Consider the following 25,753-nt stretch of genomic DNA (forward strand, 5'->3'; position numbering starts at 1 on the left):
ATGCTGCATGGAGCCCCTTCTTCTGCCTCTCTCTCTCCGCCCTCACCGTGCCACCGGCTGGATGGCCAAATGGTCTCTGACAGGCTCCTTGTGCGGCTTTGTGAGTGTGTGCGTTGAGCCCCGGCCGACTGGGACGTCCACACTGTACAAAGGAGCAGGGACACGCGGTCCATGCTGTCCCCCTGTCTGTCCGCGGCCGCCTGGACTGCTGGAGCCGTCCACGGAGGTGAGGACGAGCGCCAACGGGTGCTCGTCAAATCCAAGAAGAACTTCAAACTGTGAGGCAGACTTTTGCTTTATCGAAAGACTGATGAAAACTCTTAATTTTAACCACTTTATTGTGTTTAGAAATGCTTACAAATAACTCATTTGGCTTCCGTGCACAGACAGGTTTTTTAACTTTAATATCTAACATAGATGCATAAAAACTGTGTTAAATGATTGGAGGCGACGTGCATGAATATTGAATATTGCATTGGTTAGATTAAGACTTGCAAAAGATGAAGCTGGATGACTTGGAAATGTACTTAAGTGAAACACAACATATTTTAAGATTTGCTTCCTTTTGCATTTGGCTGCAAGAACCAATTTCCTTTTCTGCTTTTCCAAATATATATTACCAAAACGTTTCTCTTTAGAACAATTACTTATTATTAATCCAGATAATCTGTCAAAAAACAAGCCCCAAAATGATAAACTATATGCAGTCATGACATCCGTTTTAAGTGCTTTGGTTTCAGAGGTGAAGAGGTCTCAAGTGTTTGATGCTTCAGGAATATATGAACATTTAGATTTATTTTCCTCCCCTGCAGGAAGGTTGTTGGCTTGTCTGAGAAGCTCCAGCAGCAGAAATGATCATCAGACTGGGGAGACTGACTCCAGGGTACTTCCGTCTGCTCCAGGTGGGACGCGACCACTCAGAGCCCTTCTGCTTTATTCATGTTGCCGTGTTTAATTTGACTCGTCTCATATATCTAGTTCACTCAAATGTATCACACAGAGAACTATGCTGTAGCACAAACAAATCATTGCACTCAGTGAAAGTAAACACATTTTACAAATTATCTCCATATCTTTTTTCATAGAAATGCTTTCAATGAAGGGTCAATCAATATTTTATAGAAAGCTGATGCATCGTGTCTGGGGGGGTGGAGAGTTACTTTATATAACCGCCACGACTCAACTTCACAGCTCGCGTGAAATGCTGTGGCGCAGAGAGACTTTCTTTTATTAGCACCACCCTCCCAGGCTGCCAAAGGTTGCTGAGTTCCAGGACACCACAATGTCGCAAGAAACGGCCTACATGACACCCAGCGAGCTGCACCTCATGGCAGCGGCGTACAGTGTCACTAAATATTATTACTGTCCTGAACGGAACCGATTGTGACTCTCAGCACACCCACGTGGTCCCAGTGATTTACAGGAGAAAAAAAACGTGCCCATGTTGAAACGACATTATATGACAGATTGTGACAGGTTTTCATTTGAATGCTACTTAGGGCGGAACATTTGTTTTGAGCATTAGTGTGAAATGTGGTTACCAACCTTGACGCCAGCTCTGTGATGCTGAAGTGCTTTGAGCTACATGCTAACGTCAACGAGCTAATATGGTCACAATGCCGAAGCGAAACATATTGATGCTTAAGGGGTATAATCTTGGCCTTGTTCCCTGTTTTAGCATTTGCTAAGCTAAATTTACCAAATGTGCACTGCAAATATTATTTTCCCACATGTCAAACATTTGTGTGATCATTGATACAGCGCAATGTCATTTTCAAAGGTTTATAAACCGTGTTTTACTGATATTGAGAGAAATTGAGAAATTGTATGCTGTATTCCTGGAAAAGATGCTGACATATTTATATTTTCCTTTAAAAAAAACGTCTCTCGGATCAGAATATTGTGTGTTGAACTACACTCTGTCATCATATTCCTGTCCACCCTACAGAGGCAGGTCTCAGGTGAGGTCCGGATGCAGCCACAGAGCAATCTCATCAATCCCATCGCCATGACGATGGCCGCAGTGGGGATGGGAGTGTCTCTGTACAGCGCCAGGCAGATGGCCGAGAGAGTCAATCGGAAACACCCAGCTGCCTGGGACCAGTGAGCCGCTCCGTGGGGGTTTTGCGTGACACTTTGCCTGCTCGTGTATGTCGCAGAGGGTTTGAGCTTTTGTGGGATGAGAGAGATGGTGCGTTTTATGGTGTTGCTTGAAGGGAAAGTCCAGGTGTTCCAGGAGGAAGAATGTGTTTAGTTCTAGCAGTTGTTAAGTAGTACAATTTGAATAAGCAACATATATAAGCGAATAAGTGAGCGTGTAGGTTTTCCACTCTATATATCCTGTGCAGCGTATAATCAAACATCACCAGTGATTGGATTGGAATCTAAATGAGCAAACGGTCATCTCTACATTGAAGTTTGATCTACAAACGTTGTTTCCTCCATTTAATAGACCAATAAAACAATTAGAAAAATGACCACAGAAAATCTATAAATAAATAAATATGTGGTAGTTCACTTAGCACACAAGCTTGTTGTATGTATTAATATTAGTTAAACGTGCACCTCGTTGTACTTCAGCATTTAGAATTAACATTGTACACCCTAAATCAACATCCCCTATATTTGCAAATCAGACTATAATGCTAAATGCATGCTAAATAAAAGTGTCACATTTGTACTAGAATGTAATAAATTAAATGTATGTTAATGTAAAATTCCACTTAGAGACATTCAGGCTCTGTAACTAAATTGATGTTATATTCAAATAAATATGTTAACATTTGTCGACTTCTATTTACCGATGAAGGCTCAGGAGGCTCCCGGCCTTCATCCATGTGGAAAAGTACGGTGGGAAACAGGCTGCAGAGTCTGAATGGAGCGACTCATGTGGACTCATGTGTGCTTTTCCCCGGAGGTTAAGTTCTTTGACATTATCAGAGAGATTTTTAGATGAATGAGAGAGTCGTACACTTAATCCACATCAATTAGTCCACACATCTACCGTCTACATTTCCTCTAGGAAACAGGCCATTTAAGTGGCCTAAATAACATATTAACGAGGGCAAGTTTAATAAATAAGACCAGTTGGGTTGTTTTGTTAAGACAAAATGCAACTAAAACTACCCAGAATCCTGGATTTTAAAACTTCCTTGATGACATTTTTTCTCCGTAAATCCCTAAATTGTATGTAGTATGTAATATTTATACATGTATAGGGGTAGTAACAGAAACAGACTGTGTATTTTTCCAATAGTTTAAAAACTCTGTACAACATTTATTGAAATAAGATCCCGTCTGTCACATTATCAGCCATCAGACAATGACTTTGTCCGACCAGCATCGTGGGAAGCAGTCACTGCTGTTGGCTTTACTAACTCCTCTCAATGGTGGTGGACAGACAGATCATGTCAGCCGCGCATCATCTGTTCATTCTAATCTCCTCTAATGGAAACTATTTTCAAATAACAATTCATTGACTTTAGTTTATCTGGGAGGTTGAGAGGACAAACTGGAATCATGTCTGGACATTAGAGGGACCAGTAAACTACAAGAAAGAATTAAAAACTCAAGGTATTACATTAAAACACTTGACAGATATTATATTATTCCCAAATGGTTTGACAGTGCCGATGACCTATTTAATAACCTGGATTGTTTTGGTGTGAGTTGCATAGTGTTTGAGGTATCAGCCATCGATGTCCATCTTCTCTCCCATATAATGTCTGGGTATTATCTTGATTAACGGGTCAGGATGTCTGGAAGGACATTTTTTGAGTTTTCAGGGTGGTTTTCTATCACTTTTTTTGAGCAGCACAAACCGAGTGCCACCCTGTCCCGTCAAAATGAATAAACTGCTGCTTATTTTGCTGTTGTTATTGCCACTTGATTAAAGTTTGTGGTATCCCTAGGAACACACAACCAGGTGCCTGATTTGCACACTTGAGTCAATGGCAGAATGAGTTTGGGATTGACAGATTAAATCTATTTTTCATTAACCGCATCCTCAGGCCTGCTGTTCATCACGCTATTGCACGTTGCTTACGAATGTGGCACTATTTAAACGGTGAAATAAACACCAATCTGTCCAACGGCATACGACGTGTTGCCAAGAAGCATTGTTACAACAGATAAACCATCCGCCAAGAACACGTTTCCTCACTTGTTGTGCTGTGTTTTTAAGTGGTGCGTTAATGCTACAACCTGCAGAGGTTCGTTTGAACTTTACCTAATCTGAAAGGTAATGTATTTAGTTGCAAAAATAAAATAAAAGGTTGCATGTTTTCCTCTTGAAATGCAGCGAAGCAGAAACAGTTGCATCCATCACCTGATGGTAAGCGGTCCGCCGCTGCAGCAGGGGGCGCTGTGTCCGCGGCGCGGCTTCGGGTGAGCCGCCGTGTTTAGTCAGAGAGCGAGAAGCCGGACAGATTTCTGCCCGATGATTTGTTGGTTCTTAAAAGAGTTCTGAGTTTCATTTTGGGACGGAATAGCGGATCTCAAACTAATTTGGTGACAACTTCCTCTCAGGAGCTAGATTTTCCTCGGATGACAGCCGCGTCTGTTCACAACACTGAGCCTCATTGGATCTTTTACACTTAACTTGAGCGTTATTTCAAAATGCTTGGGGAGTTTGTGCGTAAATGTGCGCGCTTCTCCGCTGCGCGCAACGCTCGCTCCCCGTGCTATCTTCATCCTCATCTTCATCTGCGCTAAGCAGCAGTTCAGCGGTCAATCCATCCGGAGAATGGCTGAGCTCGGTCCCTCCCGGAGGATCTCCACCGGGGCGCCTCTAACGGGGATATTCCGTGTTTTGTTGCTCGTTTGTGTGTCTGTGGCCCTCGCGAGTCGTGATGTCGGAACCAACGAGACGCGGAGCGACGCTGCCGGAGAGGCACAAGCCCCCCATCAAACTAACTCCACGATCCACAAAAAGGCTTTCCCCGTCCTCTCCCTCAACTACGACCACGTCAGGAAGCCCTTTGAGATCGCGCTGTGGATCCTGCTGGCCCTGCTCATGAAGCTCGGTGAGTGGGACACACATACTCCCACATACTGCCACCTGGGGAAGTGGTTTATTTGGGTCACAAAATGTTTATGAAATATAGAAACAAGCATCTGCTGGGATGTACTACACCAAGGGAACATGATGTCGCTTTAACAAGGGTTTGTTAAAGGTCTGAAGGGACATTTCACAGCCAGGTCATTGACTTACTTGTGTTAAGTGAGTAGAATATTGAGTTTGGTGTGAGCATGTTCACGTGTCTTAGCAGCTGGAGCTGTGAGTTTGACTGAATCATATTCATTACTGAACAAAAACTAAGCCGCTTATTATTCCCACAGATTTCTGCAGTTCTTCTTTTGTTGGTTAAAGTGGTACCAAACAAAAAAACATCACACTTCTCATCACTCCTTTCAATTTCTGCAGATTCCAAAAACATAATTTGTTTATATTTATGATATGAAACATTTAGCATTTTGAGAGCCTGAAATGCATTTGATGCATTAAAGACGAACAGACAGTTATTGTTGCAATTACAAGACCGTGCTACTTATCAAACATAAAAAAAAAAACTTTTAAATAACACACATGAAGGATTTTATAAGTATATATTGTTAGCCATTGTTAAGTCTCCTGTTGAGTCTCCTGACTCCCAATCCTCCTTCCAGTAACTAGTGTATTTAAACATTTCATAAAACAATCCGATCCAGAGGAAATACCACAAGGTTTATAGTCAAAAGGGAAAGTGTTCCTATTTGCTTCGGTTCATTACTTGAGGCAGGATTGGACTGGATTGGCCTTCTGCGGGCCGAGTGTTTGACCACAAACTTCTCCGGAGGTGTTTCCGTGTCACACAACGTCGTTTTAGGACGAGCCTGATGGTGCAAACGACTGTCTCTCCGTCAGTTTGTAGACAGAGCAAATGTTCAGCATTAGGGTTTAAATTCAGCCCAAGCGAGAGGTGTCATAGCAGGTGTTGGGGCTAATTGGGGGGATTAAATGCATCTCTGTGGAGATTCATAATAAGTCACCCTCTTGCCTCTCAACTTTACTCTCATTGTTTTCTATTGCTTTGTGTATTCATGCCTAGTCTCTTTGTAATGTTTATATGTATTATATATTGTCTTCTATCCACATTGTGCTTCTTCTCAACACTCTCAAGAATCCGACACAAAGTCGAGATGTGAAATCTGAGGACATGTGTCCTCAGCGTGGAAGCAGCCCTCAGTACAGCGAGGTCTGCTTCTTCCACAGGACAAATAGGGCTTCTTTTTGACTTTTATTACGCTATTATGTCACCAGGCCACCCTGTTGAGTTTGTAAATGCCATGCAGGGGTGATTCTGATTGGCTGAGGGGGATCTCTCCCTGAGCGGAGCCCTGTTGCTTCTTATCTGCTTCCTCCAGCCGTTGTCCACCAGGGACGGTCCGACCCGCTGTCCTAGTGCCCTGCTCGATAACAAGGAGCCCACTGTGCCAAGTCAGAGCGGAGGGGGCGAGGACGGAAAGCGTTGGCGACGGCGGCCTCGACCCCCCCCCCCCCCCCCCCCCCCGGGGTCACATGACCGGGAGGCTGAATGTCAAGGCCTCATTCTGCTGGAGAGGCTGACTGGCCAAATCCCGAACTAAAGGAGCAGTGACAAAGTTCTGTTAAGCATCGATCCACCGTACTGGTCCTTTCTGATACTTTTCAACAACACCGGATTTATTTTCACTAATGTGAGGAGTTTTAGCTCTGCACTGTTTGACAGTCATTGTAAATAAAATAATATAAATATAAAACCGAAATGAAGACGTTCATTTATTGCCGGTGATGACATTTATCCCACACAGATATTTCCATTCATCAGTTCGTACTAGCTTTTAGCCCCCTGTTAGTTCCCCTGCTGCTGCAACATGTTTTATATTTCATGAGATGTTGTGGTGAAGTGCATTTAAGGGAGTGGATTTTGTTTTTCCACAGTCCTCCCTAAAGGCTTCTCTCATGCACACAACAATGCATCACTAAATGTAATGTCTGTTAAGGTCCTGCAGTGTCAGTTTGCAGTAAATGTTACATCAGGTTGTATTGTCTTTATTTACCTAGTGTGTGTGTGTTAAACAAAACCGGTGCATATTTTTCTCTTCAACTGGTGATTTATAGCTTATGATAAAGCAGCAATTGCAACTAAGAAATGAAAGTTATCCCTATCTGATCAATATCAATACAGAATAGTCTTATCCTACCAGGCAACTTCTAACCAGCTTAAGAGACCACCTGAGATGTGAATAGCTTAAGCTTTGTGAGGAGAAACAGTGAACACTTGATTTGGTATTCATGATTTAAAGGTTCAAATCTTTGTCTCTGCAGGGTTTCACATCATCCCCAGAGTGTCGAGCGTTGTCCCAGAGAGCTGCCTGCTGATCGGCGTGGGTCTGCTGGTGGGCGGCATCATCCGAGCCATCAGAGAGGAAGCCCCGGTCCTCGACGCCAAGCTCTTCTTCCTCTACCTGCTGCCTCCCATCATCCTCGATGCCGGCTACTTCCTGCCCATCCGGGCCTTCACCGAGAACATGGGCACCATCCTGGTGTTCGCGGTGGTGGGGACCCTGTGGAACGCCTTCTTCATCGGCGGGATGATCTACGCCGTGTGTCAGATCGAGGGGGCCGAGCTGGCCGGCGTGGACCTGCTGTCCTGCATGCTGTTCGGCACCATCGTCTCGGCCGTGGACCCCGTGGCCGTTCTGGCCGTGTTCGAGGAGATCCACATCAACGAGCTGCTCTACATCCTCGTGTTCGGGGAGTCGCTGCTCAACGACGCCGTCACTGTGGTGAGTGGAGGGAGGTCTGCCAGGGAGTAGGTCCATCTACTGGTCACCTCTGGGCTTCTCCACCACATTTCACAGATATTGCACTTCATCTTACTGCTGGAGTTGCTGGTTACATGTTGAATTTAAAAATACACAAGACATTGCACCTTGCATGATCTGTTTAGTGTCCTAACAGATCAGTGACCACAGATGATCCCATTAGCCTCCTATATAGATAGATATAATACACAGTTTATATTGTCTTCTCTATAAAGACTAAAAACCATTCATCCTACTCATTGATGAGGGAATAGAAATGTACGTGACCTTTAAATAATATTATTTTCAATTATTGGCCCGTTTTGAAAAGAAAGTAAAGGAGAAGGGAGGCTGAAGTATGAAAGGAAAGCTGGTAGGATGGATAAAAGGAGGAAGGAAAGAAATTTGAGGAAGAAAGCAAATAAATAAATGACTGAAGGACCGAAAGGAGGAAATTACGAAGTGAAGAAGAGAGGCTGCTCCTCTGAGACGAGAAGTGCAAGAGCTTTGAAGATGTTTGACTCTGAATAAAACCTGTGTTTTTCTCTCTGCTCAGGTTCTGTATCACCTGTTTGAGGAGTTTAGTCACGCAGGAACTGTGACGGTGGTCGACGCCTTCCTCGGCGTCGCCTGCTTCTTCGTGGTTTCACTGGGAGGAATCCTGGTGGGAGCCATCTACGGCTTCCTGGGTGCCTTTACCTCCCGCTTCACCTCGCACACCCGGGTCATCGAGCCCCTGTTTGTCTTCCTCTACAGCTACATGGCTTACCTCTCCGCTGAGGTCTTCCACCTGTCGGGCATCATGTCGTGAGTGATCGAAGCTTCACAGACGTTGGCTGCCGCTTCTGCTGTTAAAAACGGTTCAAGCCATCGATCCTTGTTTTCCTCTGAAAGGAATAGTTTGACATTAGCACAGAGTGTTATTAAAGCTGTAGCTAGGTAGCTTAGCTTAGCATAAATACACTTAAAGAGAGCCAGGCTTTATGCTAAGCCCAACACACTCACTTTATTTAGTGTGGACACCACGGTGACATTAGAATATGAACGTACATTTGTGCACAAAGTCTAGATGCCGTGCTTTTAGTAGCAGAAGGCTGAGTTACACAACGTGTTCAAAGGGGTCTATAGATCCACACGTTGCTTTATCGGCTCCTACAGGTGAAGTGATCACATTGTGCTTCCTAACATGGAAATGTTGTGTCGTCTAGCTTTCCCCCTTTTACGAACCATGGCGCTGACCTCTGTCGTTGGGGCTTTCCGTCCGTCCTCCCCGTCCCAAACAGGTTGATAGCGTGTGGCGTGATCATGCGGCCCTACGTGGAGGCCAACGTCTCCCACAAGTCGTACACCACCATCAAATACTTCATGAAGATGTGGAGCAGCGTGAGCGAGACTCTCATATTCATCTTCCTCGGTGTTTCCACGGTGGCGGGTCCTCACGCCTGGAACTGGACCTTCGTCATCTTCACCGTGGTCCTCTGTCTGGTGTCGAGGGTGCTGGGTGAGTACTGGCAAACGCGCTCAGCCAGGGACAACTAAAACTACTTCTGGTCTATTTGTGTTCCTTCACTGCTGAACACTTTTTATCGGAAAGGCCGTGGGGGAGAAAAGGTTAAGAAAAGATATCCCTTTATTAGTCCCACAATGGGGGAATTCCTGTGAATTTGCCCATTGTTGGTTGAAATGTTCCTGTGATTTTATGTATGCTTTCCAGGAGTCATTGGTCTCACGTTTATCATCAATAAATTCCGCATCGTGAAGTTGACCAAAAAGGACCAGTTCATCATGGCCTACGGGGGCCTGCGAGGCGCCATCGCTTTCTCGCTGGGGTTCCTGCTGACGGAGAACGAGATGAAGAGCATGTTCCTCACGGCCATCATCACCGTCATCTTCTTTACCGTCTTTGTGCAGGTGACAGACTTTTACCTTTCGGTATTGTATTCGGCATAAAGTCAGTTGTAGATATTTTTGAACCATAACCATGAATTATAACAATTTGTTCAAATGTCGAGATGCATTACAATACAATCTGTTAGGAGATGGTCTTCTGTCTTTCTCTGTAACGTCAAACAATATCAAAGACGAAGGTCCTTGGTGTCTTGTGGAATTTGAGTGAAAGTCTGAGGAGTTTAGGTTCACATATGAATACACTTTTCTGCCACATGTTGCGTTTGTATTTTTGTAAGAGGAGCGGCTGCTAAACTAATCGCTCGATTGGGGAATTCGCTTTGATATAACTGGGACATGCAGTGTTATGACAGACAACATGAGGTTACGTTTTATGACGTAGAAACAACACGACTTCCTGTTTTGTGTCCCCAGGGAATGACGATCAGGCCTTTGGTTGAGCTTCTGGCCGTGAAGAGGAAGAAGGAGGGCAAAGTGTCGATTAATGAGGAGATTCACACACAGGTCAAATCAGTCATTAATCACCTCAGCGTTTACCACCTTCAACATGAGCGACCAAACATTTGGGTCCTAATTCATTCTGTCTCCAGTTCCTGGATCACCTCCTTACAGGAATCGAAGACGTCTGTGGTCATTATGGACATCATCACTGGAAGGACAAGTAGGATTTTCTTCAATTCTCCCCTAAATAATAATAGAAGGGAATAAAACAACGACGGTTTGGTGCATGAGGGCGACAAGAATTCCCCGTGTCGTTGCTGCCGTTGTTTGCCTCCGTCAGCGTGCACATGTTAGCGCTTTGTCTGCTGCTCTCAGGCTGAACCGCTTCAACAAGACCTACGTGAAGAAGTGGTTGATCGCGGGCGATCGCTCCACCGAGCCTCAGCTCATCTCCTTCTACAACAAGATGGAGATGAAACAGGCCATGATGCTGGTGGAGAGCGGGAGCGCCGCCAGGCTGCCCACGCTGCCCACGCTGCTGTCCTCCGCCTCCATGCAGTGAGTCCCCGTCACCAGAGGACTCGTCAGTTTACATTCTAGACCAGATTACTGTTTTAGTAGTTGTTTATTTTATATATTTTATATTAATTTATATATATTTTATATAACATCAAAATATTTCCTTTTACGTGAAAATGTACATTGCAAAAACCTTCAATCTGATTCTGAATAATGTGATTTTGGACTTGAGCAAGAAGTTTTAGTTTCACCGCAGTGAACATAAAAAAACAAGTAGATGTTACTTTAGGCCATTAAATAGATCAGTGGTTCCAAAACTAGCCCAATGTGAGTTTTTTCACGGTTTCCTTTGCTCGCTTCATTTCTGGCTGTCCACCGAGGTGTGTCGTTGTAAGTGGTGATAAAACGCGTCGTTTGTCGCCACAGAAACATCCAGCTGAAGGAGTCGGCCAGAGGACGGGTGATCCCAAGTATCTCCAAGAGTCGTGAGCAAGAGATCAGAAAGATTCTGCGAGGAAACCTGCAGAACACCAAACAGAGGGTAGGAAATGATGCTGGTGGATGTCACTTGGAGTCCAGCTTTCATGCAGGTTTTTGTTTTATATCAATGAGATGCCACAAAGTCAACATTTCTCAGGCTGTGTCCTTTTATTTATTTTTTTCTCCGCAGCTTCGCTCCTACAGCCGACACGACCTGTTCATGGACCCGTTTGAGGACAACGTGAGTGAAGTCCGCTTCAGGAAGCAGCGCATGGAGATGGAGAGGAGGGTGAGTTTAACAGCGACTGGTTGTCAAGAGGGTGAAGGAGTACGAGACATTGATGCATGTGACCTTATGCATCGATTTTGAACCTTTTTTAATGGTTCAGACTTCCTTCATTTCCCGACTTCATTTTGCTTGGTCCCATGTTATGAAATGACATGCCTAATGTTTGTGTGTCCTTCTCAGATGAGTCACTACCTCACAGTTCCTGCAAACCGACAGGAACCACCGGCAGTGAGAAAAGTTTGCTTTGAACCAGGTCAGAATGAATCTCCTTACACAATAAAAGGTGCTGGTGGAGATGTCAATCTTCTCACACAGCTTTCGCCTGATCTTTCTTTAATTCAACATGTTTCTGGGTATAAACAGAATGTTGGATGGGAGATATGGGAAGGAGTAAAGGTCACAGTAATAGTTTCCAAGTGATTTTACATGATGACAAAACTGCTAAATCAAGATTATACATCCATTTTATAACTGACTCCCATCGATTGACAATTGGAAAACAGTGTGGTCATGAGATCGTTGGTCCACTGGAGAGTAATGGGAGCTGTTAAATGTCTTGCTCAGGTAATTTAAAGATGTTAAATCTGGAAGTAATATTTTGAACCTACATATTTACTTTAATGAAGGAAATACCATTGTCACACTGTTTTAAATACTCTGTTAATGATCTGTCCTTAATCTAGTAAAAGAACAAAAGTTTCAGCACCAAAATATATTTGAAATACTGAAAGTGAAAATAGTTATTATGCAGATACATTTTAAAAGCATTTATGTTATATTACTGGATTATAATCTTGCAGCCGGTACAGATTGAGCTTATTTTAGAGGTACTAAATACAACATTTTTCATAATTAAATTATATATTATATAACTAAATGAATTATTAGGGATCATGAAATGGAAATACTCATGTATTGTACAGTAACTCAGTAAGTACAGCGCTTGCATAAATGTAGCTGAGGTTATTCACAAATGCACCCAAACTTCCCAAGAAATCACCCTCCATGAAACCCAAAACATCTGCGGTTACGTATATGATTTTTAAGAACTGAAATGTTGACGCCCTGTGTCCGCTTCCACCAGAGCACCGGGTCTACACATACGATGACAGCGAGAGCCCCCGAGGGCCCGCGGCTCGCCCACGTCCCGGCCCTCCCGAGACCGTCGGCCTGTTGAAAGAAACCCTCCCGAGGCCCAATCAGAGCAGCAAGCGCGGGGCCGAAGCGCCGGAGCAGGAGGAGCAGGACCAGCTGAAACTATCGCGCTGCCTGAGCGACCCCGGGCCAAACAAGGAGGACGATCACTCGTGATCTAGCAGAGAATTCGCCTGGTTCTGAAATCAGAGGACGGATCTCCTCGTGTCATTTGATGTATTCGATGAGTGGAGGTCTCTGCCATAGCAAAGCTTGATAACTCTGACATGTTTCCAGAAGTTCATAAGGATTTTTATCATTCAACATATTACCAAAGCATGCCCCACTGGCTATTTGCAATATAGCCAGAAGTGTACAGAGTGTCTTTTGTATGTCTTAACTAGCAGACATCCATCATATAGGAATGGAAATGGAAAGATCACTTGTTTTAACAAGCTTTGAGGCATCAGCTGGTTGGGGTTTACAGCACAGTATGAAGAATCTACACAATGTGATATTACTATCTCAGATATATCTTTTATAAAGGAGGCCCCTTGCTGCTCTGAACTACCAAAGATGTGTCTGATGTTGGAGGCAGTCGATGCCTTAATATTAAGTACATTTGTCCCACATTACTTGCAGATACCTACATTGTTTATCGATCAGGGTATCCTGGTGATCTAGAACGCAGAAATCTGGGGCTCCAACAATGTTAAAATAATTTAAAAGTCCGGTCTAACAACTATTGTTAACATTGCTGAATGACTGATGAGTGTTTTTCTCGGGGACATGGAACAGTATTATGACCTCTGCAGAAAGAAAATAAGTCCTGAACGCGCTCCACTTGTCTCTATTTATAACGTGACTGTTTTGTAAACTTCTGTAACATTCCAGCAGCACCAGGAACACGTAGCGTGTCTCTGGTAACTGAGCATGCTTCAAGGTTAAAGAGGTGAATGTCCTTTTTGTATCTGCCTTAAAACCTATTGCTTTCTGTGTGTTATCCAGCTCAAGTATTTTTCTATTGTGAAGTTATGAACATTTACAAATGAAGGAAAGCTTTAATACCTGTATGAAATAAAGAATATGTCATGGCTTAAGTTAAGTGATTTTTTATTTATTTTTTAGAAAGATAAACATCCATGAAAGCATCTTCACGTCCTTGCTCCTGCTTATCTGGCGTCATATTTCATCCATGTGTTTCGTCACATCTGTTGTTCAGCCCATCTCGGCTCTCACTGGAAATCCCAGTCCAGATAACAGGGAGCTGGAGGTCCCCGACATGCCAACCAGCAGTTGGGTTTGATCGGTTTATCACAACGACAAACCTCCTCGACACAAACGGCAGCCATGGACTTCAGCGGCACTTGGAAAGTTTATTCCGAGGACAACCTCGAGGGGTTCTTAAAAGTAGTAGGTGAGAATGCTTTCTTATTTAAAGGGTTAGTCCGCTCAAATATGTGCGCCCTCCCTCTCTCATTTTTTTTATTATGCATTCAAGGTGCACCTGAAATGGTAATCAAAATGCGAAAGAACATCAAACCGGTGGTGGTGATCGAGCAGAACGGCGCAGACTTTACCTACACGACAAAGACGCCCATCTACACCAAGGTCCACTCGTTCAGCCTGGGGAAGGAGTCCGAGATGACTGCTGCGGACGGGCGCAAGTTTAAGGTACCGTTTCATAGTAGTACATGAGCTGTTGGTGCCAAGATTTGACCCTGAAAATAGTCTTCATCCTGGGATTTATGTGAGCTTCAAGCAACACATTTGAGTGAGGCTTCAGACCTATTCTGCATTTGTAAGTGTTTTCAAGTGAATAGTTCGATTTGGTTTGTCTACTAGAACACGCTGACAGGCTGTGAGTCTAAAAGAAAACCTTTATATTCCTTGCTGGTGTTCACCGTCTGCATTTGTATTGCAGGCAATAGCTTGGCTCCGTGTTATTTACATACACTGCAAGAAAAAACAAATTGAAGGGGATATGTGCGTCCAATAAAATGTATGTCTTTTATTTGAACACTTTAATTTGCACTTGTTAGTTGGGCATTTTAGGCACAGTAGTCAAGAATTTTCTTTTCGTGGCGAAGAGAGAGTTACAAAAAAAAAAAGTAAACTTCTGTCCCATGCAATATTTTCGGTCAGTGCACTGTCAGAGAGGAGAATGGGAAGCTGATTGCTGAGACCGAAAAGTTCACTTCCGTCCGTGAGATCCAAGGGGACGACATGGTTGAGGTCAGTGGACTTAATCATTTCTTTATTCAGTGCTAGAAAAAAAAACTGACTTCTTTTTTTACTGATTTTCACCTCACTTTTCTAGACTATCACTGCTGGGCCTGAAACTTTCATCAGCAGGAGCAAACGCGTCTAATGCTCACCTTGCATCTGATGTTGAAGATTAGAGCTGAGATGGAACATAAACATTGAAAAACACTTTCATGAATAAATTTGATTGATTAAACCAAAAAGTTTGTTTTCATCAGTGATATCATGTAACTCAGCAGGCTGCATTAACTCAAATACTTTAGCACATACTTTTTCATCCCCTTCCTGTCCAATGAAAACCATGTAGCTAATTTTACTTTTGATTGCCTACTCTTAATTAGGCCTATATTGCATTGTTAATACGGGTATTTTACTTGCATTCATTTAGCCCTGCCGTTGCCAGAGCTACAGATGATGAGCTCAAGCGACAGAGGCGCTGTGAGCATTTATTCCACCGTTTCTGTCAGGGAGGAAGAACCAGCGGGCTTTTTAAGTGCGCATGCGCAACATATTTTCCCTGCAGCTTCTCCAATCCCAAAAAGCTTTTCTTCTGCTGAGTGAGTGTAACTTTATGGCCAAATACATGAGGCCCCCAAACACGTCTTTGTTCGTCAGAAACATCTCCGATGAGTCCAGGTGAGTCCACACTCATGAGAACCACTGATCCTTACTAACGCAAGGTATCGAACATGAACCTCGGCGAACGGTAGCTAAATTAGCTTATCGGCTAGCTTTAGCATCCTACTACATGCGTCAAGTTACGTTTGCTACAGAGCGTTTGAAATGTTTCCTAGCTGCAGAGCTCATTGTAACAATATATATCCCGTCTGTAATACCGATGCAACTTCGTTGAAATGTAATTTTACGGTAATGTTTTTCTGTGTGCACTAAGTTTCTGTTTCATGTTTAGAACCTACGCTAACGTTAGCAACGTTAGCCAGTTTAGAACCTAAGCTAAAGCTACCAACGTTAGCTAGTTTGCGTTCATTCAATAATTTATTAGATTCGGGTTTTCGTAATGTGCAGTTAAAATGGATTATACGTATTATTAGAGATGGTTGGACTTTTTTAAACAATAAATACTACGACAGGTTACAATTAAACCAAGTAAATTCATTTAAATTAGCTAAAGTTAATCTATTGCGTGCCAAGTCGTTATAACGGATAAGCTTCGTGTTATGACGTTGTAGTTGCATCTAATGGCGACGTAATGACTAGCTATAGCTTAAATATATAATTAACACTGACATAAAATAGTTTATTACAAAGCATTCAAAACAACTCTCCTCAACGTTACTTGATCTCACAATAATAGTGTAAACGTTTTTACTACAATATGCTTGTAAAAGCGACGTTGACGTCAAATGTCTTTAACAGTAAAATATAGTTTCATCAAGTTTTTGAACATTGTATTGAGTGTTTTAGAAATGGTTCTTATCTTAATCCAGATTCTTTTCATTGTGGTTCCAAAATGACAAGCTGCCAGTTCTCAGGTTTTACATTGAATTGCATGTTTAACAAAATAGTTTGCATATCTTAAAGAGCCAGTTCATTCCAAAACATTACAGAATAATCGCCAAACAAATTACAATCTCTGGAATACAAAAAATAACTGATAACAGCCAAAATGAATCCAACAACACAGGTGTTGTGTGGACAGATGAGTCGTAGCCAAGCAATGGTGACAGTAAGTCTGACTGTTTTGTGGTGAACTGTCCCTTTAGCCCTCTCATTGCTGCTCTCCCAGCTGCTGCTACTGGTTGATGATGTAGGTAGAGTGGCCCGTGATGGTCAGTCGAGTCATACTTGTATTTACGGTGTTCAGGCCTGAGGATTTGCGGCGTGAGTTTGGCCGCTATGGGCCGATAGTGGATGTCTACATCCCACTTGACTTCTATACACGTCGATCAAGAGGATTTGCATACATTCAATATCCTTTCCCAATGATACTTTTACTGTGAATGTGTACTCCTGCTAACAAAACCCTTTTCAATTTCTTTTCAGCAGAGATGTGCTTTTTATAATGTGTATTTCTTGCACTTAATTTGATTGAATATCTAACTCGCATATTTCTCTGTTGTTGCTTCAGAAAATGTTAAAGCATCCCGTTGTGGAACCGGCCACAAAGAGTAACAAAGACCCATGTAGAGTAGAAGTAAAGACAAGTCACACAGACCTTCAGGATCAGAGGGAGGGAAAAGGTTGAAAAGAGAAAGTACAGCATGAAGAGGAAAAGGGAACGGAGACAAAGCTTCGATATGGCGGCAAAGAATTGGGAAAAGAAAAGAGGTTTAAGAGGAAAAGGCAAGCAGGAAACCAGAGTCCCTGTGGGAGTCGATTAAAGAGTGTAAAGATCAAGATGAAGTTCAAAGTCAAGCATGGGCAAAGGTAACACGTCTGAATTATTTTGTATCCTCACAAGACAAATCTGCAAATTTGACATACCAAAATCAGCTTTTCCTGTGACATACATCAATGACGTATTTGATTTGAATCAAAGCTATTTGATTAAACTATTACATGTTTTGTGATCTGGTCATATATTTGTCATCCTAGTACCTCAGACAATTTATTCTTATTTTTTTTATGGGTTTGAAGAACTTGCTTCATCTTTTATCGCTACAGAAAAGGTGTATTTTGTTTGTGGCTGTTTTATTTGCTTGTCCATATCAAGAATATGTAATTGATGTTACAGGCCACACAAATCACAGAAAGTGTTTAAAGAATGCACAAACCTTATCATAAATGTGAAATGACAATTGTGTGAACAACTGAACCTTTCTCTTCAGAATCTCTTGAGGCTGTGAAGCGCGAAAACTGTGTGTTTGAATTTCTTTGAATTTGTGTGGCCTTACCATAAATGTGAGCAAACAAAAACCCTTAACAGCTCAGCATATTTGAAGATGTGCGTGATGCAGAAGATGCTCTTCACAGCCTGGACAGGAAGTGGGTTTGTGGCCGGCAGATTGAAATCCAGTTTGCCCAGGGTGACCGAAAGAGTAAGTGTTGACGCTTTAAAAAAAATGTTAAGTGTTTAGTCCGATAGGTGGTGGAATGGAGGGTGTTGGTAGTCAAAGTGAGTTAAATGAACAATGATCTGAACATCAACAAGCAAGCTGCTAGCAAGAGGAAAAGATCCAAAAGTGTTTTTGTTTAGTCATTCCCACCGTGTGGAGCTGTGTTTGTCTTCTTTCCGCTCAGGGCGCTAACCCTCGTCCCCCTTTTTCTAGCACCAAATCAGATGAAGACAAAGGAGCATTCCCCGGCCAGATCCTCCCGGCACGACGACCGAGACGGGAGACGCAGACGCTCGCGCAGCCGCAGTTACGACCGCTACAGATCACGCAGCCCTTCTCACGATCGCCACCGCCGGCGCTCCGAGAGTCCTCGCGAGTGAGTCCTACCCCCTGCAGACGCGCTGCTCACCAGTGTGCATAAATGTTGCTTAAACTTGAATCTGCCTTCAGGTCTCGTGGACGAGTGTATGGAGGAAGAAGCAGGAGCCGCGAGGAGGACAGGTACAAGTCCCCTTTGACCGCGTAGACCTGGACAGACAGCAGGACCATTTGAAAAGATGCAAACGAGATGGATCCTCGTAGTAAAACACAACGTTAAACGTCAGCTTTTGTAGCATAGCCTAAATATGGTGCTCTCCCATTAGAAATCCTCTTTTTATTATGCCAGCTGAGTCTCCCACTCTTGTTGTTTCGTATGTTGCTGTATAAACCCAATTTGAAGTGGTCTCGTGGTGTGCTTTCAGATACAGGCCGAGGCCTCGGAGAGAGTCCAGAGGAAGGTCCCGATCCAAATCGGCGTCTCCGCGGGAAGCCGTCAACCCGCCGTCGACTTCTCATTACGCCGAGGAGGAAGTGCGGCGGACACACTCCCCGTCCCGCTCCGCGTCCAGATCACGCTCTCGCTCCCGATCCTGGGCCGGGCACAAGTCGGGAGGTCGCTAGAAAAGTACCCGCGCCGCCGCCGCCTCCTCCTATCCGTTGTCATGTCAGATAAACCAGAGCTGGTGCATCTGTCAAGAAGTGTTTGTTTTGACATGAATGTAACGTCCACTGCAGCATTTCTAGAAAGCTTGTTTTTGCGGCTCCATTTTGAGAACAATGCTGATCCTTTGCTTAGTTTTATAAAATAGTATTGTTGAGATTTCCCAATTTTAGAAAAATAACTCTGCTTCTCTGTTCAGTGGTAGTAATTGTTTTTTTATATACGGTTACTGAGAATTTTCTTTTCTAAACCCTATGCACCCTTTTTTGCAAAAAAAAAACATTCAGTATTGTAAAATGAATCCAGTCTGTTAGCGAACCAAACCAGCGTTTTTATGTCTAATCCCATTGGTTTTTAATCAACCGCTGACCAATGTCCAGACATATTTTGGGGTTACATTTCGTTCTATAGGCCACTGGAGGGTTTCTTTGTTAGATGAAAACAAATATTCCAAAACCCTTCACGTCACATTGAACACCGTAATTGACAAAGTATTAAGGTGCATTGCTTTACCCGTTAACTGAAGATATGCAGTCGTGCTGACGTCACTACAAGAAAATGAGGCGATGGCTGCCTGAAAGGCATAAAAGCTGTAATGCATGTGGTCTGTTGGAAGCAGGTCGGCAGTAACAACGCACCGGGACCCTCTGTGGTCCCAACGTGTTGATGCTGTCAACAAGTGACTTCAGCCACCAACTGCTAAAAATGTTCATTCATCTTTTCTTTTTTTTCTTTGTGGTTTCTGTCTGATTACAACAGATTTTTTTTCTTTCTTTTTTCAAAAAGTATTTTATTTCTGGAACCCTTCCTCCTAATTTCAGTTGTGAGGAGCAACAAAGCTCTCGTTGGTGTTTGCACAACTGTGTTTGTTTTTACTGAATGAATCTCGTCACTGCATGTTTTATTCTCCTGATCTTCTATCTTTGGTAGAAAGAGAATGCTTTTTTGAGAAATAAATGGATATCATTGAATAAAAGGAATCTGTGACTTCACTCTGCTCATAGATGTTACTTGTCCACTGAAGATCAAGAGCTATAACTTTATTTAGGGAATTAAGGCGAGAGAATGGAGGAAATTAGATCACCCTGCATGGAAAAAGACCAGTCCAGGAACATTGATTTCCTTTTAATGGATCAGCAGCTGGGAGGAACAACTTAAATTAGATTCACGGGAGCGACGCAACCATGGATGAAATTGGACGTGCCCCATCGATCGCTGTATTGGGGAAAAAACATTGATTACACATCTACCATGGCAGCATGGAGGCTTAATGTGCGTTACTTAGATGCAACACGCGTCCTTCCGTGGCCTCTGATGCCCTACAACTGCTCTCCCATCTACGTTTTTCACCTGATTAAGAGGTGTCAGTGTCTTGTGTGGGGTTTTATTTCAATAAAGCCTCCATATTGTAATAACGTGTCGCTGCTCCTAGAGCTGGTCCCTTTAATCTAAAGGTTGAGGCAGAGCTGCTGGAAGATGAACGCTTGGAGGTAATACTTTGGTTCAACTAAAGATGAAAGATGCTGTGACCTGACATAATGCTTTTTGTTTGAATGGTCAACTAAAATAAATTTCTTATATGAAGAATATCATTTGCTATTTTTGACTCGCAGCTTTTGCAACAAATGCCGAAGTTGGGATCTCTAATAACAGTAGTAATGTCGGTGGAATATAATATTACATTTGTTGGTCTTTGGTATATAATGACCTTAAATGAGAATCATTGTGTTTATATATAACTTTGTTTCAGTGGCCCACAGCAGAAAATCCCAAAAGTTGCTTCTAGAAGGAACCATTCAGGCTTCGGCGCCTGGCCTACTATCGAGCCTTTTAACTGATGTTTCAATGTAAAAGCTGAGCTTTCATTTAGGATATTGATCAACTTCAGAAGCATCTTCCTGGCATGGATTATGATCCACCCCCCAAAATTCCCATCAAACCCAGTGCACCAGTTCTGTCCCGTGTGATGCAGAGCATGGAACCAGTTTAGGGTCCTTTCGAGTTCAAACTGCAAACCTGTATAAATTGCAGCACATCTCCCCCCTAATGATTCAGTCCACTCATTGCGCTGCAAGGTAAATGGCAACAGAGCAGTGCAGCCGTATTGATCGTTTCCGTCTTTCATGGACTAGAAGCTGTGAACAACCAGAGCCAGCACGGATCACTTGTTATTGTCCCGTTTTCACCGGCGGAGGAGAGTCGAGGCTGAAAGTTTGACCGTTTTAGAAGACTAAGAAGATAAATGATGTGCTTGTAGGATTGTGTTCAGCATCAGCAACGTTACTTCTCAAAAGGCATTTGGTTACATTTCATGTACAAGATGAAAGGTAAGTTGCCTTATTTTAAGATGTAGATTTGACCCTTTTTGTCATCTTGTTACATTACCAAATGGAGCTAATTCTACCAGATTCATATAGGGAATCTCATGCTGTCGTTTTCAGTGACTTTCTCATGAATGTCATTATGGATAATAATGATTGATTTATATTTGATTCTTTGACATGATTGGTTATGCCCAATGTGACCAATGTTACAGGGTTTTATTAAAAAGCTGCTCATGGTATCATGTGCTTCACCCAACACTGTGAAATAGGAACCAATGAAAATACCTAAAGCCACCAATAAAATATTCTCACTGTGCAGTAAGTGGTTTATTAAAGCCATTAAAACTTTTAACTTTCAAAAAAAAGAAGAGATTTTTAAAAACTCCGCAATCAATATCAATACCATTGTCTCCATCCTAAAGCTCTCTAACCAGGCGTCACCAACAATCATAACTTTGATTTATTGTGCCTCGCTCACTACAGCACCGCCAATGTAAATCATGGGAGACTGGAACTTTCTCGGGGGGATCTTGGAGGAGGTGCACATCCACTCCACCATGGTCGGCAAGATCTGGCTCACCATCCTGTTCATATTCCGGATGCTGGTGCTGGGCGTCGCGGCGGAAGACGTGTGGAACGACGAGCAGTCCGACTTCGTCTGCAACACCGACCAGCCGGGCTGCCGCAACGTGTGCTACGACCAGGCCTTCCCCATCTCCCTCATCCGCTACTGGGTGCTCCAGGTCATTTTCGTGTCCTCGCCCTCCCTGGTGTACATGGGCCACGCCATCTACCAGCTGCGGGCTCTGGAGAAGGAGCGCCACTGCAAGAAGGTGGCCCTCCGTCGGGAGCTGGAGGCGGTGGACGCGGAGCTGGTGGAGGTGCGGCGGAGGATCGAGAGGGAGATGAAGCTGCTGGAGCAGGGGAAGCTCAACAAGGCTCCTCTGAGGGGCTCTCTGCTGTGCACCTACCTGGTCCACATTGTCACGCGCTCAGTGGTGGAGGTCAGCTTCATGGTGTGCCAGTACTTCCTCTACGGACACCGGCTGAATCCGCTCTACAAGTGTGAGCGGGAGCCGTGCCCGAACGTGGTCGACTGCTTCGTCTCCAGGCCCACCGAGAAGACGGTGTTCATGGTGTTCATGCAGGGGATCGCCTGCATCTCGCTCTTCCTCAGCCTCCTGGAGATCATGCACCTGGGATTCAAGAAGCTCAAGAGGGGCATCCTGGACTACTACCCGCACCTGAAGGCCGACCTCGACGAGTACTACGTCGACAAGTCGAAGAAGAACTCGGTCGTGCATCAGGTGTGCGTGGGCACGTCCGCGGGCCGCAAGACCACGATCCCCACGGCGCCGTGTGGCTACACGTTGCTGTTGGAGAAGCAGGGCAACGGGCCCGCCTACCCTCTCCTCAACGCCTCCTCCGCCTTCGTCCCGATAAAAGGGGACCCTGTGGCGAAGCCGGACGTCCACAAGGACGGCAAGGAGGGCGTCCCGAGCCCCACGGAGCACAACAGCAACTCCAACAACACGAGCAGCGAGACGCGCTCGCCTCCTTCAGACAAAGAGGAGGAGCCGGAGGAGCAGCCTTCGCCCCCTCTCGGGCGCATGGAGTGCGCCGGCTCCGAGTATCCGACCCTCCCCGTGGCCTCAGCGTGCGCAGCCATGTCAGGAGTCGCGAGGAAGTCGCGGAGGGTCAGTCCACCGTGGAACTGCTCCACGCTGGTGGAAGGGAACGGCTCGGACAGCGGAGACTCCTACCAAGGGAACAACAGCGCCAAGCTGCGCAGCGGCTGCGCGGGACCCCGGGCGAGGCTGCTGTCCAAGTCAGACACGAAGAGGCCGAGCAGGTCTCAGAGCCCGGACTCCGCAGGGGAGCTGAGCTCAGCGTCTCGACACAGCCGCGAGAGCAGCAGCCCCGTCCCATCCTCTCCGAACCGCCGAGTGTCAGCGGTGAGCAGCAACGGCAGCAGAAGGGCCCCAACCGACCTGCAGATATGAACACACTGCGCGCCTGTCAACATGGCAACAGAAGCTCTCAGTGAGACAGGTGTGGGTGCAGGTTTTGTGGGGGCACTTTTCACACGTTTGGAGTTCTTTGAGAGACTTTAAAAAAGCAGCACAAAAGGCCTTTGTTAGTCGTTGCGGTGGAGATTGTTTTCAACTCCAAAGAGCAACTTTTTTAACTAAAAAAAAAAAATCTGCAATCTGACATTCACTTTTCAGACTTGACCGGGCAGTGCAGAATGGACTGTTTAGTTTTAGTGGATTAACTGGTCTGTTACAGAGATTCAGATGGACATTTAATGATTCGACTGAACGCCCGACAGCTCTGTCTGAATGATTAGAGGGGAATGGAAAAATAAACAGCGAATCTATAATATTGTTTCAGGTCACAACGTGCTGTTACACAACCTGATACTTTTAAGTCAGTAATGCTGCCTGAATTATTCCAACCCCAGAGTTCTCTCTCAAGAACATTAATTACAAAGATGAGATTGTCACAATGGGAAAAAAAAGTGCTAAATATCTTTGCGTTGTTATGGTCATATGAATAAAAAAATGCTGTTTAATGTGCTGTCATTTATCAGACTTAAATTTATTTTGGGCACATTAGCGGCGACCTCTGTGACTGATTTTGTATAAACTTTCTTACTCAGCAATGCAGATGATATCAATTCAAATGTTTTTGAAGAAATTAAAGGCCATTCTAAAAAGATGAATATTGTTTATCTATTCATTTCAGATGACAGAATTCTTTAGTTGAAAACAGAAATAATGCTAATTTCAAGATATCAAGAGAAGGCGTGATACAGAACAAACATTTTTATTTATGACAAAGTAAAAGTTCCTTCCTGGCCACTGTTGTATTTACTGTACACCCCTTATAATTGAACAATATCTTCATATGTTTTTACACAAGAGAGAAATGACAAAACCCATCCTCTCTACTTTGCCGGCCCTGCGTCAGGCAATGGTTCGTACTGCATCAGCTGCCAAATGATATAACAGCAGAGGTTAGAGGTGACGGTGGCAGCAGCACAATCAAACAAAATGGTCTGTAAATTCAGCAGCATCTCACCCTGCTTCTCAGCTCTTTGTTCTCCCCCATGAGACGGTCGTATTTCTGTTGAAGGTCCGCCAGCTCCGTGCGAAGAGCCTCAGAGTCAACCGGATCTGGACCAGCACCATTGAGCTGAGCCTTTATAAAACTGCCGGGGGCTAAGGTCAACGTCTGTTTAAAGATTTAAAAACCAATATTGCAGCTGTTTACCTCTCCAGCAGTATCGCAGGCCTTTCAAGCATGTACCTACGTGGTCTTGTTTGATAAATCTATACACTGACAAACTGTTTCTTAAACACATGCCATCAAATCAAACTGCCGTTGTATTTACAGCTTTAGTGCAGGTGTAAAAGGGGGCTGCAATGGCAAAGTAGTACTATTACAACAGGGACCACAAGTGTCCTCTGCGAGTTCAACTCAAAGCATAAACATGGCATTCACGTTTTCAGGTTCATTCAATGTGCCATCAAATTTGACCGAACTAATCATTGTTTTGTTTTTTCCCCATATTTTTGTCTCAATAAAACGTCGCATTACCTTTTTGCTGTGGGTCAGGGGGTCATCCTTACAATGCATAACAACACACGTGTATAATACACCCATTAAAGTTCCATAATGTTGTACGTGGGGAAAAGGATACTCCAGTGCATTATCGGGTTTGTCATTCTCTTCATAAAGTTGCACTAAAACTGCAAAAAGAGAAACGGAATGGTCATGAAGTAGCCCAGAAGTCAAAGAAGTAGGCGCATGTGTGGGATAAACATCTTGTATTAGGTGCACAATAAGCGTTACGTGCTGATAATGTGAGGTTTGAGGATTTCACGTGCACATACCGCTGGTTATAGTGTCAAGGACTCCAGATTTTTCGAGATATCTTCTAAATTCTTCTCGTTTCGATTCTGCAACCTGAAACATAAGACCAATATTCGGACGTAACGCTACATAAAAGTTAGCAAAAAGAGAAATCATTTCCTGGTTGGATAACAACACGTCTGTCGAAATGTGTCGTTGCTTTTACATTGCTATGCTGCTAGCTAACGTTAGTTGGCATACATACTTTACACCAGCAAGTATAATACTTAAGCGAGTAGAAATATCAGCTAAAGAAAGTATATACGGGTTAGCCAAATACTCACTCTATAATGCGACATGGTTGCGACGACAGCTGTAACGTTTATTTTACCGGTACATGGAAATTGCTGACTTGTGGTTGGGGAGCTAACGTTAATAACTTCAGCTGGATCGTATGTTTGCTTCAAGGAGGTGGAATCGTTGCCATAACAACATGTTAAAAGAGTTTCCGGAAATTCAATTATTGAGGGATTGCTTTCATTTGTCACACAACATACTTAAAGGAAGTGTTATGACTTGACAGCCTTGAAAAAATGTGAAATAGTTTTATATTTATTTCAGAACAACCTAACCGCTGGAGCTTGAGGAAGGCGGACCAGGCGTTTGTCATCTGCTCAGACGTCACATCCGTAGCGTCGATCTATAACCC

The 25,753-nt window shown here is 43.9% G+C and overlaps 5 protein-coding genes across 5 annotated transcripts; 4 read left to right on the forward strand and 1 right to left on the reverse strand.

The window, feature by feature from the left end:
• The first annotated feature begins 40 nt into the window (after positions 1 to 40).
• On the forward strand, positions 41 to 13,698 carry LOC119219404 (Na(+)/H(+) exchanger beta-like). Its single transcript, XM_037474596.2, has 14 exons — positions 41 to 278; positions 813 to 902; positions 1,949 to 5,024; positions 7,349 to 7,809; positions 8,384 to 8,634; positions 9,111 to 9,328; positions 9,542 to 9,738; positions 10,150 to 10,239; positions 10,326 to 10,396; positions 10,552 to 10,734; positions 11,122 to 11,236; positions 11,366 to 11,464; positions 11,645 to 11,717; positions 12,549 to 13,698. Exons 3-14 carry the CDS (start codon positions 4,745 to 4,747, stop codon positions 12,773 to 12,775), a joined length of 2,265 nt encoding a protein of 754 aa, XP_037330493.2. The 5' UTR covers positions 41 to 278; positions 813 to 902; positions 1,949 to 4,744; the 3' UTR covers positions 12,776 to 13,698.
• A 109-nt stretch (positions 13,699 to 13,807) lies between these two features.
• Positions 13,808 to 15,054, forward strand: LOC119219405 (fatty acid-binding protein, liver-like). The gene is made up of 4 exons (XM_037474597.2): positions 13,808 to 14,015; positions 14,100 to 14,272; positions 14,744 to 14,833; positions 14,919 to 15,054. The coding sequence occupies exons 1-4, from the start codon at positions 13,949 to 13,951 to the stop codon at positions 14,967 to 14,969; spliced, it is 381 nt and encodes a 126-aa protein (XP_037330494.2). The 5' UTR covers positions 13,808 to 13,948; the 3' UTR covers positions 14,970 to 15,054.
• Positions 15,055 to 15,337: 283 nt separating this feature from the next.
• On the forward strand, positions 15,338 to 19,854 carry LOC119219448 (serine/arginine-rich splicing factor 10-like). The gene is made up of 6 exons (XM_037474671.2): positions 15,338 to 15,499; positions 16,689 to 16,793; positions 17,759 to 17,862; positions 18,094 to 18,256; positions 18,331 to 18,381; positions 18,624 to 19,854. Exons 1-6 carry the CDS (start codon positions 15,363 to 15,365, stop codon positions 18,820 to 18,822), a joined length of 759 nt encoding a protein of 252 aa, XP_037330568.2. The 5' UTR covers positions 15,338 to 15,362; the 3' UTR covers positions 18,823 to 19,854.
• A 1,323-nt stretch (positions 19,855 to 21,177) lies between these two features.
• LOC119219086 (gap junction alpha-9 protein-like) lies at positions 21,178 to 23,876 on the forward strand. Its single transcript, XM_062558704.1, has one exon. It carries the CDS (start codon positions 21,687 to 21,689, stop codon positions 23,187 to 23,189), a length of 1,503 nt encoding a protein of 500 aa, XP_062414688.1. The 5' UTR covers positions 21,178 to 21,686; the 3' UTR covers positions 23,190 to 23,876.
• Positions 23,877 to 23,999: 123 nt separating this feature from the next.
• On the reverse strand, positions 24,000 to 25,666 carry LOC119219091 (c-Myc-binding protein-like). The gene is made up of 5 exons (XM_037473984.2): positions 25,389 to 25,666; positions 25,086 to 25,158; positions 24,893 to 24,941; positions 24,271 to 24,400; positions 24,000 to 24,181 (listed from the first exon to the last, which is right to left on the reverse strand). Exons 1-5 carry the CDS (start codon positions 25,401 to 25,403, stop codon positions 24,137 to 24,139), a joined length of 312 nt encoding a protein of 103 aa, XP_037329881.2. The 5' UTR covers positions 25,404 to 25,666; the 3' UTR covers positions 24,000 to 24,136.
• Positions 25,667 to 25,753: the final 87 nt, after the last annotated feature.

Source organism: Pungitius pungitius, chromosome 17 (genome assembly GCF_949316345.1).
Source record: "Pungitius pungitius chromosome 17, fPunPun2.1, whole genome shotgun sequence".
In the NCBI taxonomy this organism is placed as follows: domain Eukaryota; kingdom Metazoa; phylum Chordata; class Actinopteri; order Perciformes; family Gasterosteidae; genus Pungitius; species Pungitius pungitius.

Bases quoted from the DNA above. Each gene is read 5' to 3' on its own strand.
- LOC119219091 (XM_037473984.2), bottom strand. The intron at 24,942-25,085 runs GTATGTGCACGT...CTCTTTTTGCAG, and splicing joins CCTTGACACTATAACCAGCG to TTTTAGTGCAACTTTATGAA. The intron at 24,401-24,892 runs GTATCCTTTTCC...AGCCCCCGGCAG, and splicing joins AAACCCGATAATGCACTGGA to TTTTATAAAGGCTCAGCTCA.
- LOC119219448 (XM_037474671.2), top strand. From the start codon at position 15,363: ATGCGCAACATATTTTCCCTGCAGCTTCTCCAATCCCAAAAAGCTTTT. The intron at 17,863-18,093 runs GTAAGTGTTGAC...CCCTTTTTCTAG, and splicing joins TGCCCAGGGTGACCGAAAGA to CACCAAATCAGATGAAGACA. The intron at 18,257-18,330 runs GTGAGTCCTACC...ATCTGCCTTCAG, and splicing joins CGCTCCGAGAGTCCTCGCGA to GTCTCGTGGACGAGTGTATG.
- LOC119219086 (XM_062558704.1), top strand. From the start codon at position 21,687: ATGGGAGACTGGAACTTTCTCGGGGGGATCTTGGAGGAGGTGCACATC.
- LOC119219405 (XM_037474597.2), top strand. From the start codon at position 13,949: ATGGACTTCAGCGGCACTTGGAAAGTTTATTCCGAGGACAACCTCGAG. The intron at 14,273-14,743 runs GTACCGTTTCAT...ATTTTCGGTCAG, and splicing joins CGGACGGGCGCAAGTTTAAG to TGCACTGTCAGAGAGGAGAA. The intron at 14,834-14,918 runs GTCAGTGGACTT...TCACTTTTCTAG, and splicing joins AAGGGGACGACATGGTTGAG to ACTATCACTGCTGGGCCTGA.
- LOC119219404 (XM_037474596.2), top strand. From the start codon at position 4,745: ATGGCTGAGCTCGGTCCCTCCCGGAGGATCTCCACCGGGGCGCCTCTA. The intron at 5,025-7,348 runs GTGAGTGGGACA...TTGTCTCTGCAG, and splicing joins GGCCCTGCTCATGAAGCTCG to GGTTTCACATCATCCCCAGA. The intron at 10,397-10,551 runs GTAGGATTTTCT...TGCTGCTCTCAG, and splicing joins CATCATCACTGGAAGGACAA to GCTGAACCGCTTCAACAAGA.